The sequence below is a fragment of the Schistocerca nitens genome, chromosome 4 (genome assembly GCF_023898315.1).
Source record: "Schistocerca nitens isolate TAMUIC-IGC-003100 chromosome 4, iqSchNite1.1, whole genome shotgun sequence".
Classification (NCBI taxonomy): Eukaryota; Metazoa; Arthropoda; class Insecta; order Orthoptera; family Acrididae; genus Schistocerca; species Schistocerca nitens.
Window position 1 is genome coordinate 485,489,276 of NC_064617.1, and position 17,308 is coordinate 485,506,583.

The window sequence follows — 17,308 nt, forward strand, 5'->3', positions numbered from 1 at the left end:
TCTGAAATAACCTGCTACATCTCAAGGAATGTACTCCTCATCATGATTTGTGCCCTCAGTGCTCTCCAGTGGCAGTCTGTGGCAGCACCTGGCACATAAATCACATAGTTGCCTTACAAAAATAGACATGCATAAAATGCTGCATTAACTCTGTATGCAATTGCCGAAGAAAAGTGGAGGAAATTGCAATGAAGATGGCTGTGTCAATGACTTGAACTGCGAATAATGCTGACAACCAGCTGACACACATACTAGTAGAAATTATTCATTAACTCAGTTGAATCTACATCCCATTTTTGGTTTTAAATTGAATATAGTTAAAGTACAGTGTATAATGTCAGTTTACTCATGCACAATATCCATATTCTCAATGTTGCTATGGTAACCAGATTCGGACACGACCAGAAGACACTGGCCAACCAGCCGAAGACGTCAACAGTGATTTGCTGAAAACTATGGAAAGACAAAACAGTGCTGGACAGACAGCAAAGAAAACAAGGCAGAATGTCAAGTCTAGAGAGTGAATCAAATTGAGACCCTGTACGTAGCAATATCAGGAACCAAACAATGATGAGTGCAACAAACAATATGAGGTCACAGTTGGAACACAACTGAGATCCGGGCCTCTGCAAAGCTAGCTATATAGTGTGGCCATGAGCACCAATAGTTTGGCATAATTGTGTGGCCCCTGCATAGCATTTGCAAATTTTAGGGGCAACGGCCAGTGGCTGTTGTCTAGTTCCATGTAGTTGGTGTTCCAGCAGATGAGTCACCAGCTGAGAGAAGGAACATGAGTCATGGGGCAGTGCAATAGGAAACGATGGTCTGGGAGAAGACTGTTGAGTGGATGGATGCTGTGGTGAGGTTTCTGTCTCCTTACCTGCATCCACAGGAATCACAGATGGTGCTCTAGAGTGCAGAGTGTACTAGTGTGATTGATGGATTTGCAAGCATGGTAACTCCAACACTGAGTAACCCACTGATTGATGTGCACTCAGTATGACAGAGCTGGTTGGTGTGTTGACTCTTGGAGTATTGACTGTCGTAAGATGCTGCCCATGGGTGGCCACCACCATAGCTGGCATCCACGAAGAGTTTGCTTCTTATGAACGTGCTCAGACCACTGAAACTGGGAGGTATCATCCAGCATGTCAGATTCAGGGTTCCGAGGGCTGTGGCATCAAGAGATGGAAGAGGGTATGTGTCCACAGAGGAGCTGCAGGACAGCGGTGGCCCTGTAGGTGCTTTGGAACATGGTGAGTGCCAATGTAGTGGTAGATGCGCCCACTGCTTTCGTTATTTGTTGTTTAAACCATTGTACCATCCATTCCACTTTGCCATTGGATGGTGGGTAAAAAGTTGGGCTAAACAGGTGTTTGATCCATTGCCATTGCAGAACTGTTCAAAGACTGCCGCCATGAATTAAAACCTGTTGTCTGACACAAGTGTGTCTCCCTTCGATGGAGAGAATCTGGATAAGTACTTTGAGGGTGGCAGCTGTATGGGTGGACACCATGCTAACCACCTTTGGGTAGTTGGAAGAAATGTCCACAATGAGCCACGTAGAGCCCGCAAAGAGACCAGCAAAGTCCAGATGAATGCAGTTCCAGAGCAACAGGGAGCAGGCCTGGGAATGGAAGTCTGAGATGGAGCAGCATGATATTGAACATATGCAGGACAGCTGTGCACCATGACCTCCATGTTTTGTTCAGTCCTGGCCAGTAGGCATGTTGCCTGGCAAGGGCTGTCATCTGTGACGTACCCCAATGTCCATGATGTAGGAGTTTCAAGACGTGGGGGCATAAGGTAGTCGGGATGATAACAGGGTGGGTATTGCTTCTGCATCCAGCAGGATGCGGAGGCAGATCAGAGACAACAGACAAAATCAGAGACAACAGACAAAAGACGAGTGAGATGAGCTCAGGCCTGGTTCCAGCAGATTTTGAAAAATAAATAGGCCGCCCTTGTAGTACAGAGTGTGTGACACGTTGTAAGATAGGGTCAGGGCCCATGTCTGCAGCGATGTGACTAACAGTAATGTGCAACCCACCCAAGGTGTTTTGTCATTCTGTATCATTGTGGAAACAAGAGATCTACTGGTCAAATAATGGGTGGGGGTTTGAGAGTAGACAATAGCGCATCTGTGTTTGCTCAGTAGGCTTGTGCTTAATGGTGTAATTGTAGGAACTGAGGAAAAGAGCTCGATGGTGGAGCCTTTGAGCCTTCCACATTGGAAGCCAAAAGTGTGGCCTGAAGAGTGCTACCAGTGGCTTGCGGTCAGAAATGAGAGTAAGCATAGGGCAAGACTTGCATCGAGGACGGTCTCAGCAGTAGGAGCCATAGTGTAGAGAGATGGGTGCAGAAGGAACATAGGGCCTGACAAGAGTATTGCAGAGGGTGGGAAAGCAAAGAAAAGCTATGCTAGTTGTGGTGGGCAAAATCTCGGACAGAATGGATCTCATTTGAGGGCATGATTTTAGGAAGTCATGGCCTTGTCAAAGTAGCTGACTAATACACTCCAGACCAGGATGACACTGAATGACAAGTGGCATGGTCCAGAGTTGTTTATTGGAGGGACCAGCAGTACCAGGACTGGATTGATGGCCCAGGAAATCTGCTTTTGAACCAGGCTGGTGGGGTAATTACATCCAGTGAAGGCTGAGGTGAGAATGGCCCACTCCCACCACACACCCTACTTGTCAACATTGATGCCACCTCCCTATACACGAACATTCCCTGTGTACATGGTCTGTCTGCTGCTAACAGTGCCAATGTGATTACAAACCTATGACTTCTTTTCTGCTCACTTTGATCACCTTTATACTTTCGAACACCTACTTTACTTATGAGAGGCAGGCATACAAACAAATCAAGCGTATGGCTGTTGGAACCAGGATGGCTCCTATCTATGCCAACATTTTCATGGATCACTTGGACGGGCTTCCCTGGGATCCATAAGTCATCAGCCCATGGTTCGTTTTAGGTATGTTGACAACATCATTGTCATACAAACTCGTGAGGCTGACCTATTGAAATTTTTGGGATCTCTACATACGTGCTCCCAATTATGTTTCATGTTGTCTGATTCCAAATATCGTGCCGCTTTCCTTGATGTTGACCTCATCTTTTCTGAGGGTCAGCGACACACTTCTGTTTATGTTAAAACTATTAACAAGCAACAGTACTTACATTTTGACAGCTGCCATCCATTTCGTGTCAAACATTCCCTACTGTACAGTCTTGGCATTCAAAGCAAACATATTTGTTTAGAAGCAGACTCTTTACAACAGTACACCATGATTTTCACCTTGTTCTTCACTGTACAGGTGTGTCATCACACCCAATCCTGATACTGCTGCCCCCCCCCCCCCCCCAAAGAAAATTTAGGAGTACACCTCTTGTTACTCGATAGTATTCTGGTAATCAATGTATTAATCAACAAGGCTATGATTTCCTACAGTCATGCCCTTAAATAAGATCCAGTCTGCCTCACTTGTTGCCCACGTAGACAGAGGATGTATACTGGCAACACCCAATATTCAGTTGCAGAGCGTGCTCTACAACATGATAGTCATGAGCTTGGTGCTTGTTCCACCACAGGTGCCATCTGGATTCCCCCTCTGACAAGGGTTTCTCAGAATTCTGCAGGTGGGAATGGGCGTTACATATGCTTGATTCCTGACAGCAATCTGGCCCAAATTTACATTAATTTTTTTGTGGTGACAGCATTTCTTTTCAGTAACTATTACTTTTATTTCTGCCCTTTTGTTTTTCTATTTCTTTTTATTTAGAACCTAGCTATTTACACCCCCCCTCCCTCCTGTCTGCCTTAGTTGTCTGTTTTTATTGATGCTTATACGATGTTTTTTCAATAACCCCGTTCTTGCTTATTACTGTAGCTTCTGCCGTTAATTTGGTACCAGCACCAACAGTGAGTCTTTACTTGTGATCCCATCCAGTAAGTCTTCCCTGATATGGGGTTCTGGGCAACTTCTCTGTAACAGACCCCATTTCCTAGACCTCACCAGTGCTTTTCCTTCATCACTCTTCATCCCCCCCTTTCTGCTAGGAGAAGTAGCCACTGCCTCTGAAAGCCTGTCTTTTATGTGCGTTTTCTCCTGCTCCCACATGGTGAATGAATTTTCTAAACTATCCAATTGTATTTTTGAATATTGATTATTTTCATTGATATAGGCTGTTCTGACAGGATTACCACACTTAGTAATTTGGTACCAAGATTTTTGAAATGAATGTTTCTGTGATTATTTTGTAATTGTGTTACAGGTATGAAAAGTGAAAGCATAGGCCAGTTTCTTTGTGTTTTGAAGCCTAATTGGTTGTCGATGCTTGTTGGTCAGAAGTTATTGGAGAAACTTCAAGGACCACTGCGTGGATCAGTGATAGACACAGTGGTGAGTTCTGCAACAGAGACTGTTTGATAGATTTTTTTTAGTAGAAGTTTAGTATGAATACCAAGACAGAGGACACCAAGTTTGTATGTGTTCAGAGTGGGATAATGTACATGGCAAACTGGATGTATGCTGAATAACAGAAAACTTTCAGATGACAACCTAATTTCTGCACACAGTGTGTGGAATGTGTAGGCAGATAGATATATAACATTGTGTACATAAAACAAGACAGATGTGGATGACACCAAATCTTTGAATACCCAAGAACATTTTGAAAAGATTTTATATATGTAAAAACATTTGAAATTCCTATCACCAAAAACATGCTGAAACAGTCTGTCAGACATAATGGGTAACACTTTTTCAGAATGTGTGCGAGCTCAGGTCAAAACACACATGAACACTACTAAAGACAACAGACGTTCTCTGCCATTAATGAACAGTACATGGACCACACTGCAGTAGAATTGTTTTTTGTATCACAACAATCTCTTGTGCATTATATGAGTGTCAGACATATTAATGAAAACCTTTGAGGCTAATGCAGATAAAAAAAAAAATGTTGGCCAACCGAGCAACAACGGTGACAAGTGGACTCTTCTTTCCAACAAGAAGGTGGAAAAGAAAAGAAATACGTGAAGTAAAAAAAAAAAAAACAAAAAAAAACCACCATATCCCCTCTTCCTCGTTGTTTATTTCGTGGTGGTGGTGGTGTCTTCAGTCCAAAGACTGATTTGATGCAGCTCTCCATGCTACTCTATCCTATGCAGGCCTCTTCATCTCTGAATAACTACTGCCACCTACATCCTCTTGAATCTGCTTCTTTATTCATCTCTTGGTCTTCCTCTACAACTTACTCCCCCCCCCCCCCTTTGGTAAACAATTTGTGTTAGTATTTTGCAGCCATGACTTATTAAACTGATAGTTCTGTGATGTTCACACCTATAAGCACCTGCTTTCCTTGGAATTGCAGCTATTACAGTCTGCAACTACTGAAAGTGAACCACACATTTCTTTGGCTTCTCAACAGATACCCATCTGTTTGAGCTATTTTTAAGTTAAATTAATTTGATAGTTGGAACATCTAAGATCATCATGCCGAATTTCAAATGGGGGCAGGAAGGAGGGATATTAATGGTAGAGGTTTCTGATATGGCGCAGATTTGGTGAGCACCTCACGAAGATCAGTCCTCATTGGCTGTGTTTGGGTTCAGCAAACATGGCTTCACTAAGCTGGTGGCAGCAAGTGTGAACCGTAACTGTGTTTTGCTCATGAATGGGCAACCACTGTGCAGCAGTGGAACCTTGCGTGTCGAAGGGAGTGAAGATCTTTGCTTAACTGTCCTGATCGTAAGGCACTTCAAATGTGTAAGGGTTACCAAGACAAGTAGGAGTCTGTTTGGGTGGACTCTTACTTTCATAGCTGCTCAAGAGACTTCTACAGAGGTTAAGATTGATAGAAAAAACCGCTCCTAGTAAATAGGGTGGATGACTTGGTGAGCACAACAGTCCCAGAAAAAGAGAGACAGGAATACAGTAATGCAACACAGTTCAAATTCCAGAAATTGATTTTAATTCTGATGTGATACGATGAAAGTTTTGAAATCTGTCATCCTTTTCTATCCAGAAAACAATGTCTGGAATGGCTGGAAACCTGAAATCAGTGAAAAAGTTCAAAAATCAAACTTTGCTAGCAGAGTCCTCTACCTTGTAACTGACAACATTAAATGCCAGATGTCTTGGGGAGTGGAAAATTGTGACAGGCTGCACAATACTCTTTTAATTACAGTAAAGGAGTTTGTTACGCAAGGGTATCATTACGATGTAAATATATGAACTGAAAGAAGAATGGGTAAGTGAAAGTGTCATAGATGTAGGGAAATATTATCAAGAGAATTAATGGTGTGCTCTTGAAAACAGCAACTTTTACCTGAACTTTGACGCCCGAGCTCCCAGCTTACATGAAAGCAAGGTTCTTATGCCTAAAGTGCGACCCTGCATACCCAGGCTGTTAAAAGTGCTTTAAGCATCAGGAATGTGGACGTTACATGTAAGGGACAGGCAAACTGCAGAAATTGTGAAGCAGCTGATATTCAAAGAACCCTATGCCCACTCTGCTGCCCTGTCTTAGCTGTCATGTCATCTGGAATTGGAATGGGGATGAAAGAAAACTCAAAAATATAAAGAACACCAAATAAGTACCTCACAGTGATGCTAAGATGATAATCAAGGCACAACAGCCACCTGTCTTTGCAACATTGTTTATCATAATGGTAAAGAATCATCCAGCAATAATAAATGTAGTAATGTGAGTACAGATAATTGATGCAAACTAGAGTGCATGTACATGCAAGTGTAATTCTAAAAGCACACCAATATCAAAGCAGGTAATGTCCTCCAGACAGTCAAGCCTACCTGGAGTTACCATTAGTGGACAGTCTACCATAGAAATAAAAACATTCAGTTCAAAAGCAACAACAAAAGAGGAAAGAGCTAAAACAATCAAACCACCTTAGTTAGTTGTATGCGATGAACCAGATTACATAAATTCAGAAGATATGGGCATTGAAACCAAAAAGTCTCTCACCCACACCACTTAATATCAGAAATTCCCCAGCCCTGTAAAGAGAAATGGGAAAGGCAGAGAAGGACCTTCCCACTATATTTCAGTGCATCATCATTGAGTTCAGAACGCACTTGAAGAAATTGAGGCTTCTCATACAGGAAAAACTTCTCTTCCTATGTCTACAAGAGACATATTTTAAAGATACTGATACTTTTTTTACTTGGAGACTATAGCCCCATGAAAAAGGCCTTTCTGGTGACAGGGTGATGCTGGGATACCAGTCTTTGTCAAGACCACATACCACTCCTTTCTGTGACGGACCAAAACACTGGAAGCCATGGCAGACATAGTTCATGGCCCTGTCAATGTCACTGTGTGCTCTATTTACCTTCCACAACATAAGCCCTTGGAAGGTGAAGATCCCTTAGGCTACTTACTGCTGAACTTGTTGCACTGTGAGACTGTATCTCCACCTGCCCAGGGTTCAAGTATTGAAGGGATCTCACAGACTATAGTTATCATATTGAAGAACGTGAGTCAGGCTACTCATGAAAGCAGTGCTACAGCACAGTCTGCAGCCACAAACATCTCATTCTGATCACCTGCCCTTGCAGACAATGCTCATTGGGAGTGGATCACAACTGCCACAGAAGCAACCACTTCCCAGTCAGGATCCGTCTGACAGATAGAGCAGATCCCAAAAGGAGGCTGGCAATAAGAGGCCAATTCTAGATCTACATCTGTATCTGCGTGGATACTCTGCAAATCACGCTCAAGTGCCTGGCAGAGGGTTCATCGAACCATCTTCACAGTACTTTATTATTCCACTCTCAAACAGTGGAGGAAAAAACAAACACCTATATCTTTCCATGCAAGCTCTGATTTGCCTTATTTTATTACAATGATCATTTCTCCCTATGTAGGTTGGCATCAGCAAAATGTTTTCGCATTCAGAGGAGAAAGTTGGTGATTTCAATTTCATTAGAAGATTCCGCTGCAACGAGAAACGCCTTTGTTTTAATTATGTCCACCCCAAATCCTGTATCGTGCCCATGCTTTTCTCTCTCCTCTGTTTCTCGCTAATACAAAACATGCTGCCCTTCTTTGAAGTTTCTTGATGTACTCTGTTAACTCTCTCTGGTGAGGATCCAACACTGTGCAGCACTACTCCAAAAGAGGAGGGAAAAGCATGGTGTAGGCAATCTCTTTAGTAGATCTGTTGCATCTTCTAAGGGTTGTGCCATAAAACGCAGTTTTGGTTCACCTACCCACAACATTTTCTGTATGTTCTTTCCGATTTAAGTTGTTCGTAATTGTAATTCCCAGGTATTAGTTGGATTTATGGCCTTTAGATTTGACTGATTTATCATGTAAATGAAGTTTAACAGATTCCTTTTAACACTCATATCAATTACTTCACACTTTTCATTATTTTGAGTCAATTTACACTTTTCACACCAGACAGTTACCTTGTCTAAATATGTTCACCATTTTGTTTTGTTCTTGTGGTCCAGTTACTCCGTACACGACCGTGTGCTATAAGTGTGTGTCTCACTATTTCCATCTTCTGAATGACAAACATGTCTTCAGTGATAATCTGCTGTATTCTTTCAACTATTTACATCAGTTGTGAAGCCAGATCCAATTATCAATAACTCATAACTTCAGACACATTATTCAACGTGACTGGCCACACCAAACTCGACTTAAGATCTACAATTTACAGTCTTCATTTTTCTTGAGTGTTTAGCTTGTAGTATGTCTTGACCTTCAAGGAGCATCACCAAGACGTAGATGTTTGATTCTTAATTTCTTTCCTAGTGTTTGTGCGCTTGCATATTTAATTACATAAAATCCTTGCGTATTCTCGTATTTGAGAGGTGTAATATTTCTTATTGATAGCTGTAGAGTATAAATTCACGGAGTCGTTAGATATTAGCAGTAGGATGGATAGGGTGTGTGTGTGCTGTGTGCGAGCGCAGGAAGAACTGGCCGCGGTTCGCAAGCAGCTGAGCGTGCTGTTGGCCACGGTCAGCCGCCTTCAGGCTGCTGCCTCGAGGTGCAGCGACGGCGGAGGGTCTGGTGCGTCGCTTGAGACACCCCAGGTGTCGCTTCCTGCGTCCGCAGACTCGGCCGCCAAGGCACCTTCTATTGTACCCGGCGCATTGGGGCCGCCCTCACCTCAAGGTGAGTGGCGGAATGCAACGCGTTTGCGTTGCTTGAGGCGGAGGGCCAATGTGGAGGCTGGCTGGCTGGCCTCGCCTGTTCATCCTGTCAGTGGCAGGTGGCCGCTCCTTCAGCAGGGCCCGAGCAGGCACACGGGGGCAAAGGCTTGCTGGTTATTGGTAGCTCCAACATTAGGCGGATGATGGAGCCCCTTAGGGAAATAGTGTACAGGGCTGGAAAGAAATCCAACGTGCACTCAGTTTGTCTGCCGGGGGGCCTCATCCAAGATGTGGAGGTGGCCTTGCCTGCGGCTATCGAGCGTACGGGGTGCAGTCGTCTGCAAGTAGTTGCTCACGGCACCAGTGATGCCTGTCGCTTGGATTCTGAGGCGATCCTCAGTTCGTACAGGCAGCTGGCGGATTTGGTGAAGACCACTGGCCTCGCACGCGGGGTGCAAGCACAGCTCTCTATTTGCGGCATCGTTCCCAGAGTGGATCGTGGTCCTTTGGTTTAGAGCCGAGTGGAGGGTCTCAACCAGAGGCTTCGTCGACTCAGTGACGGTCTTGGCTGCAGATTTCTAGACTTGCGCTATTGGGTGGGGAATTGTAGGACGCCCCTAGATAGGTCAGGGGTGCACTACACAAAGGAAGCGGCTACTCGGGTAGCAGAGTACTTGCGGCGTGCACATGGGGGTTTTTTAGGCTAGGCAGGAGTGCGAGGTGTCCTGATGAACACTCACCAGTCGACGTGCAGGCAGGGAAATCAGGACGCGCTCAGTGTAAAGACACTTCAGCTATCAAGATATTAGCAGTAAATTTTCAGAGTGTTCGGAATAAAGTTCCGGGAAGCACGTGGCGCGCAAATTATTCTCGGGACTGAGACCTGGCTGAACCGTGAGATAGGAAGTTCTGAAATATTTAGTGAGGGTTGGAACGTGTATCGGAAAGACAGATTAGACACCGTAGGAGGTGGTGTCTTTATTGCAGTTGACAAAAATATTGTGTCTACTGAGGTAGAAGTAGAGTGTGATTGTGAAGTTATCTGGACACGTTTAACAGGGCTAGGGGAAATAAAGTTAATTGTGGGGTGTTATTTATGGCCACCAGGTTCCACCGTGACAGTTCTAGCATCATTCAGAGGGAGTCTACATTCTGTATCGCAGAAGTACCCGGATCATGCTATATTAGTCGGAGGCGACTCCAACCTACCTAGTATAGACTGGGATGTCTATGGATTCATTATAGGTGGTACAGACAAGCCGTCGTGTGAATTACTTTTGAATACATTATCCGAAAACTGTCTTGAGCAGCTAAATCGACAGCCAACGCGTAATGGAAATATTTTAGATCTGGTAGCGACGAACAGGGCAAACTTCATCGACGGTGTTGGTGTTGAGACAGGGATTAGTGATCATGATTTTGTCATTACGACTATGGTTACGAAAGTTAAAAAGTCGGTCAAGAAGGCTAGGAGAGTATTCTTACTAGAAAGAGCAGATGAGCAGTTGTTAGCATCCCACTTATTAAATGAATCGACTTCATTTACTTCCGGTACGATGGACGTGGAAGAATTACGGGCAAATTTTAAACACATTGTAAATCATGCATTGGACAAGTATGTGCCAAAAAAGTGGGTTACGGACGGAAAAGACCCACCGTGGTTTAACAGCGCAATTCGGAGAATGCCCAGGAAGCAGTAAAAGAAAGATCGGGAGAATGAGGACAGGCAAAAGTTAGTAGAGATTCATGCCGCTGCAAAAAGAGCGATGCGCGAAGCATTCAACCACTACCACCATCATACCTTAGCAAAAGATCTTGCTGAAAACCTAAGGAAATTCTGGTCTTACGTAAAATCGGTAAGCGGGTCGAAGGCTTCCGTCCAGTCACTCACTGATCAGTCTGATCTGGCAACGGAAGACAGCAAAACGAAAGCTGATATTTTAAATTTAGCATTTGAGAAATCTTCCATGCAGGAGGATCGTACAAACATACCGCCGTTTGAGTCTCGCACAGATTCCCGTATGGAGGACATAGTGATAGACATCCCTGGGGTTGTGAAGCAGCTGAATGGGTTGAAAATAAATAAATCGCCAGGTCCTGATGGGATTCCAATTCGGTTTTACAGAGAGTACTCTACTGCATTTGCTCCTTACTTAGCTTGCATTTATCGCGTATCTCTTGCCCAACGTAAAGTCCCGAGCAACTGGAAAAAAGCACAATTGATGCCTATATATAAGAAGGGTAGAAGGACGGATCCTCAAAATTACAGACCAATATCCTTAATGTTGGTTTGTTGCAGGATTCTCGAATGTATTCTCAGTTCAAATATAATGAATTTCCTTGAGACAGAGAAGTTGCTGTCCATGCATCAGCACGGCTTTATAAAGCATCGCTCCTGCGAAACGCAACTCGCCCTTTCTTCACATGATATCTTGTGAACCATGGATGAAGGGTATCAGACAGATGCCATATTCCTTGACTTCAGGAAAGTGTTTGACTCGGTGCCCCACTGCAGACTCCTAACTAAGGTACGAGCATATGGGATTGGTTTCCAAGTATGTGAGTGGCTCGAAGACTTCTTAAATAATAGAACCCAGTACGTTGTCCTTGATGGTGAGTGTTCATCGGAGGTGAGGGTATCATCTGGAGTGCCCCAGGGAAGTGTGGTAGGTCTGCTGTTGTTTTCTATCTACATAAATGATCTTTTGGATAGGGTGGATAGCAAGAGCGGCTGTTTGCTGATGATGCTGTGGTGTATGGGAAGGTGTCGTTGTTGAGTGACTGTAGGAGGATACAAGATGACTTGGACAGGATTTGTAATTGGTGTAAAGAATGGCAGCTAACTCTAAATATAGATAAATGTAAATTAATGCAGATGAATAGGAAAAAGAATCCTGTAATGTTTGAATACTCGATTAGTAGTGTAGCGCTTGACACAGTCACATCGATTAAATATTTAGGTGTAACATTGCAGAGCGATATGAAGTGGGACAAGCATGTAATGGCAGTTATGGGCAAGGCAGGTAGTAGTCTTCGATTCATTGGTAGAATTTTGGGAAGATGTGGTTCATCTGTTAAGGAGACCGCTTATAAAACACTAATACGACCTATTCTTGATTTTCCCTAATCTATGCACACATGAAATAGCTTTTCATGCTTGCATCATTGCACTTTTTTATTAAATACAAAATCAAACTGCACTTTATGAGAATCTGCATTTATCTGCAAGACAATATTTTTATGTTCAGAATAAAAGAATATTAAAATTAATTAATTAATTACAACACTGCTTGAGCGTTTGGGATCCCTATCAGGTCGGATTGAGGGAGGACATAGAAACAATTCAGAGGTGGGCTGCTAGATTTGTTACTGGTAGGTTTGATCATCACGCGAGTGTTATGGAAATGCTTCAGGAACTCAGGTGGGAGTCTGTAGAGGAAAGGAGGCATTCTTTTCGTGAATCGCTACTGAGGAAATTTAGAGAACCAGCATTTGAGGCTGACTGCAGTACAATCTTACTGCTGCCAAGTTACATTTCGCGGAAAGACCACAAAGATAAGATCAGAGAGATTAGGGCTCGTACGGAGGCATATAGGCAGTCATTTTTCCCTCGTTCTGTTTGGGAGTGGAACAGGGAGAGAAGATGCTAGTTGTGGTATGAGGTACCCTCCGCCACGCGCCGTATGGTGGATTGGAGAGTATGGATGTAGATGTAGATGTCTATGTCTATGTCCAGCAGGTGCTGTCGTGCTCACCACTCTGTGCCTTGCTCCAGCTGTGTTACATCACTGCATATGTACCATCTGTACAGGTCGCAAATCGACGCAGATACTACATAAAATGTTTATAAAAGACACTATCATCTTTTGCCAGCATGAATATCTTCAGTGGAACATAGGTCAGTCTCACAAATAACCCAGTGTTACAGTCCTAATTGCAGAAAGATGACGCCTGTGTTTTGGGTTCCATGAATTAGGAGAACTTCGATGGCTCACCTTCTGATCACTATTGTTGCTCTGTTCTTGCACACACATTTCTTGCCTTTCGCCACTTCTCAGACTAATGCTAAGCAGTGGCGTGAGCTGCTACAGAGACCCCTGTATTGTTGGGAACTATGTCAAATTGCAGTATATCATTTATTGTAAGAGTATGTGTGAAAAATAGTAATCACCCGATTAAGGAAGCTATTGCGATAATAGTAACCTTGCAACTAAGCCAGGACGACTGGGTCAGTGCCCCTGATGTGCCAAATATGCAAATTGTTTACCAGTTTTACCCAGGTCAGAGATCATTCTGTTTTAGGATATGAACACCAGTTAATTGAATATATAGAATGAGAGGTACCAGATGTGAACAAGCATTTCAGTCAAGACTATGATGGAGAATCTGGAGTGAGTGGTGTATGCAATGGTTTGCAAAAAGTGACCATATCACCTTTTAAATGTAATACTTAAAGCTGCTGTAGAGTCTAAAAGGCTAAGCCATGAATATCTCTGTATTTCGAAACAGCTGACAATGTCTACAGATATTATGGTCACTACATGCTACAGTGGTAGGATTTAAAAACTTGTTCCACAGGTACTTCCAAGGTAACACTGAGGGCATCAGATTCAACATGTTGGGCTGATAGATAAGAAACTACCTATATGCTTAGAAATTCATAAATGTTTTAAGGCTCTTATAAACATAACTCATAGGAGTAAGAAATGAAATGAGAAAAGTGTAGGAGTAGGTCTTAAAAACATAATCTTACCCTTTCTAGATTCAGTACAGACAAGAGAAAATTAATATAGCACCTAAGGCCTTGCAGTCTGAGAGTGTGGACATTGCAGCTGCATATAACTTCTTAAAGCAACTCTGTTTTTGTCCAGTGACAACATTTATTCACAACTTCATATGTGGTTTTAAGGACTGATGTTCGTTACACGCGCGTGCACACACACACACACACACACACACACACACACACACACACACACACACACACAGGTATCCACTGCCACACACACACACACACACACACACACACACACACACACACACACAGGTATACACTGCTACTCAGTTTTGTAGTGATTCACAGAGTAAAGATGGAGGTGTGTAAATTTGTATAGAAAATGAGAGACAAGAAATACTGATCTTTTTTTTTTCCTACAATAATTGAACCATTTTGAAAACACAAGAACGAGGAAAAATTCATTTAAGTAATTTTTGTTTTATGAGTGATAGACCATGTTGGAGACATCAGAGGTTATAAAGAGTCAAGTACAGGTACAAACTTTAACAAGCTCAGCAAGCTGAAGTGTTATGGAGCTGTAGTGGCGAATAGTTGGCACCGTTTTCTTTAAGGCACTAAGGCTCACAACTTGTTTCATATCAATCTTTAAAAGCATAAAAATATTTTGAACACACAAGAATCCTTTAGAAGTACAGAACAAGTTTAACAGAAAATGAAGGATTGAAATGAGACAAGCTATGGGCCTTAGTGATAAATAAAGCAAACAGTGCCAGCTCTCACTCACTACAAGCTCCATAATACACATCGACATGACTCCCAATCTTAGTACAGTGGTCTGATGATGCTGCGACATGACTGACTTTAGAATTTGTGCTTAGCTTGTTTTAATCTGAAACTGCTACCTGAATCTCTGTAGCCTCTTATGTTACCTCCAGCATTAGGAAATGAAATGTTGGGTCCAAAAACATGCCTTGGACGATGGCCTAAAGCCCATAAAACAGAAGTTGCCAAGAACACAAATGCTGGCTGTGAAAGCCCACATTGTATGATCATTTAAGTAAGGCTAGAATTTAAATCAGTAAGTGCATTTCATTAGCAATTTTCATTTTTACACTGATAATCAAACTTACTTGCTTTGAAACCATCTATTCAAATCATCTGTTCATTCTTATTTTGTTGTTCAGCACAGTGTTAGATATTATTTCACTTTTTGTGAATTGTTCAGTGTTGTAATTAATTAATTAATTAATTAATTTTAATATTCTTTTATTATGAACATAAAAATATTGTCTTGCTGATAAATGCAGATTCTCATGAAGTGCAGTTTGATTTTGTATTTAATAAAAAAGTGCAATGATGCAAGGATGAAAAGCTGTTTCATGTGTGCATAGATTAGGGAAAATTAGTTAAGATTATATTTCACTTCACCAAAGTATTTAAAATAAAATAGAGTTTTTTTAAAAGTTTATCTCTCACAGGAGACAGTCACAATGAACGGCGAAAGCCTAAAGAGGGTAGAGTGCTTCAGAACAACAGTGGCAAGTTATGGAAATCTGGATTCTGAGATAGAGCACAGAATGCAAGCTGGATGGAGAATTTGGGAAAGGATGTTAGAATCCTCTGACAAGAATATAAATGACCAAGTCAGGGCGAAGACATTTAAGGCAGTTGTAAGGCAAGAATTATTCTATGGAGCAGACACATGGGCAACAACTAAGAACCAGTGCAACAGACTAGAGGTATGTAACATGAAGATGCCGAGGTGGATGTGTGAAGTCATCAGAATGGTCCAGTTGCCAGATGAGAAAATCTGAGGAATCGTAAAAGTTGAGGTATCCAGAAAAGTGCAGGAGAGAATACTCCAGTGATATGGACATACAAGAAGAGGCCAGAGTCATGTTGCAGGGAAACTAGTGGAGATGGCAGTGGAAGGGATTACGAAAAGGAGGAGGCTTAAAAAGAGATGGTTGGACTGCATTTGAGAGGGCCAGAGGGAAAAGCAACTGACAGAGGATGACATGCAGGACTAGGAAAGGTGGAAGAAACTTGATAGAAACATTGACCCTGCATAAGGCAGGAAAAATGACAAGACAAGAGGAGGATGGTGAGGATGATGATGGTGATGATGAGAAGGTTGGTGAGGATGATGATGTTATTTCATTTTTTGTCTCAAGTGGGAGGAGAGCAGTTGGGCAATGGAGAGGGTGGTGTGCGTAGTGCGGGTGTGAGGGGTGCTGGCTATGAGAGATGATGTGAGGGCAACATTTTATTCAGTTGGGAATGGGGTGGATGGGAGGTAGATGTACAGGAAGCAGAGGAGGCTCATTTTGTGTAACTGCTCGGAGGTCCCCACGGCTGTTCTTACACCCCTGGAAGATCTCCTTGGCTACTAATGAGACCAAGGTTAACTTTAGGTTTGATGGGTTACAGGAGGGTCTGTAAACCCCAGATTACATTGTTCTTACATAAATTTCATGAGGTTTTAAATCAGTAACAGGAATTTGTTGGTGTTTATAGAGAGAGATCTACACAAGGGGACATCGGCTGCTCACTCATGTTTCCTAGGTGTGTCCTCAGGCTATGGCTCCCAGAGCGGTTTTCAATGTACTACAAAGAATTACTTGTTATCATGAGAGAATTTAAATAGTTTAAACAACATCGTGGCAAGTTTTCCTTATCTTTGTAGATTCCCAAAGTGCCTTTCTTGCCACTGGACTGATATTTCCAGCAGAACATAGTATGTGGTATTCAGGGGTAGTAGAAGAAGAAGAAAAAGAAGAACAATAACAAGAAGAAGAAGTTGCTCTTATACACCTAAGAGTGGGATGTTGTCCTCCAACACGGTTTGTCCTGAGACTGGAAAAGTGACCAGTGTGTGAAATGTGTGGAACATAGGTGTCAATACACCATACTTTGATTGTGTTCTATTTGCTGGCCTCTGAGCAGATCTGTTTGTTGTACGGGATAAACCCACTACTGTCAGTGATAATGAGATGATTGTGGTATGGGTTTTAATGTTTTGTGTGCTATCTGACCACCTTCCTAAAATATTTGGTGGGAAATTTTTAGTGTGTGCAGAGTAGCTGAGTCGTCCACTTTTATTAAGTGGTCGCATGATCAAAATAATAAGGTCTCTTTTCAAAAGGATTGTAATGCTATTTTATAATGGATTTTATTTAATGTTGGCCTGCATTGTTTTTATTTGTGTTTCATGTTAGTTTTTTGTGATTTCAATATTATATTTTTACCGTATTGTAATTTTGTGGTGTCCCTGTGTGGTTTTAGAGTTTGTTGTTGTTTTGTTTTTAAGTACACTCGTTTCTCTTACATATAATGTTGATGATGATTCTATAACAATCATCATCATCATTACACTTCAGTCACATTCATCCGTCAGCTACTGAAGAGTTAAAATTCCAAACATGGC

At 42.4% G+C, this 17,308-nt stretch overlaps 1 protein-coding gene across 5 annotated transcripts in view; it reads left to right on the forward strand.

Annotated features, from left to right (window-relative positions):
- The window catches only part of LOC126251314 (uncharacterized), a 214,016-nt gene that overhangs the window by 161,637 nt on the left and 35,071 nt on the right, over positions 1–17,308 (forward strand). For all 5 annotated transcript variants that reach the window (XM_049951641.1, XM_049951640.1, XM_049951639.1 and 2 more), the window contains one exon: positions 4,285–4,412. In XM_049951641.1, the coding sequence (XP_049807598.1) occupies positions 4,285–4,412 (128 nt within the window). The remainder of the gene's footprint in view (positions 1–4,284; positions 4,413–17,308) is intronic.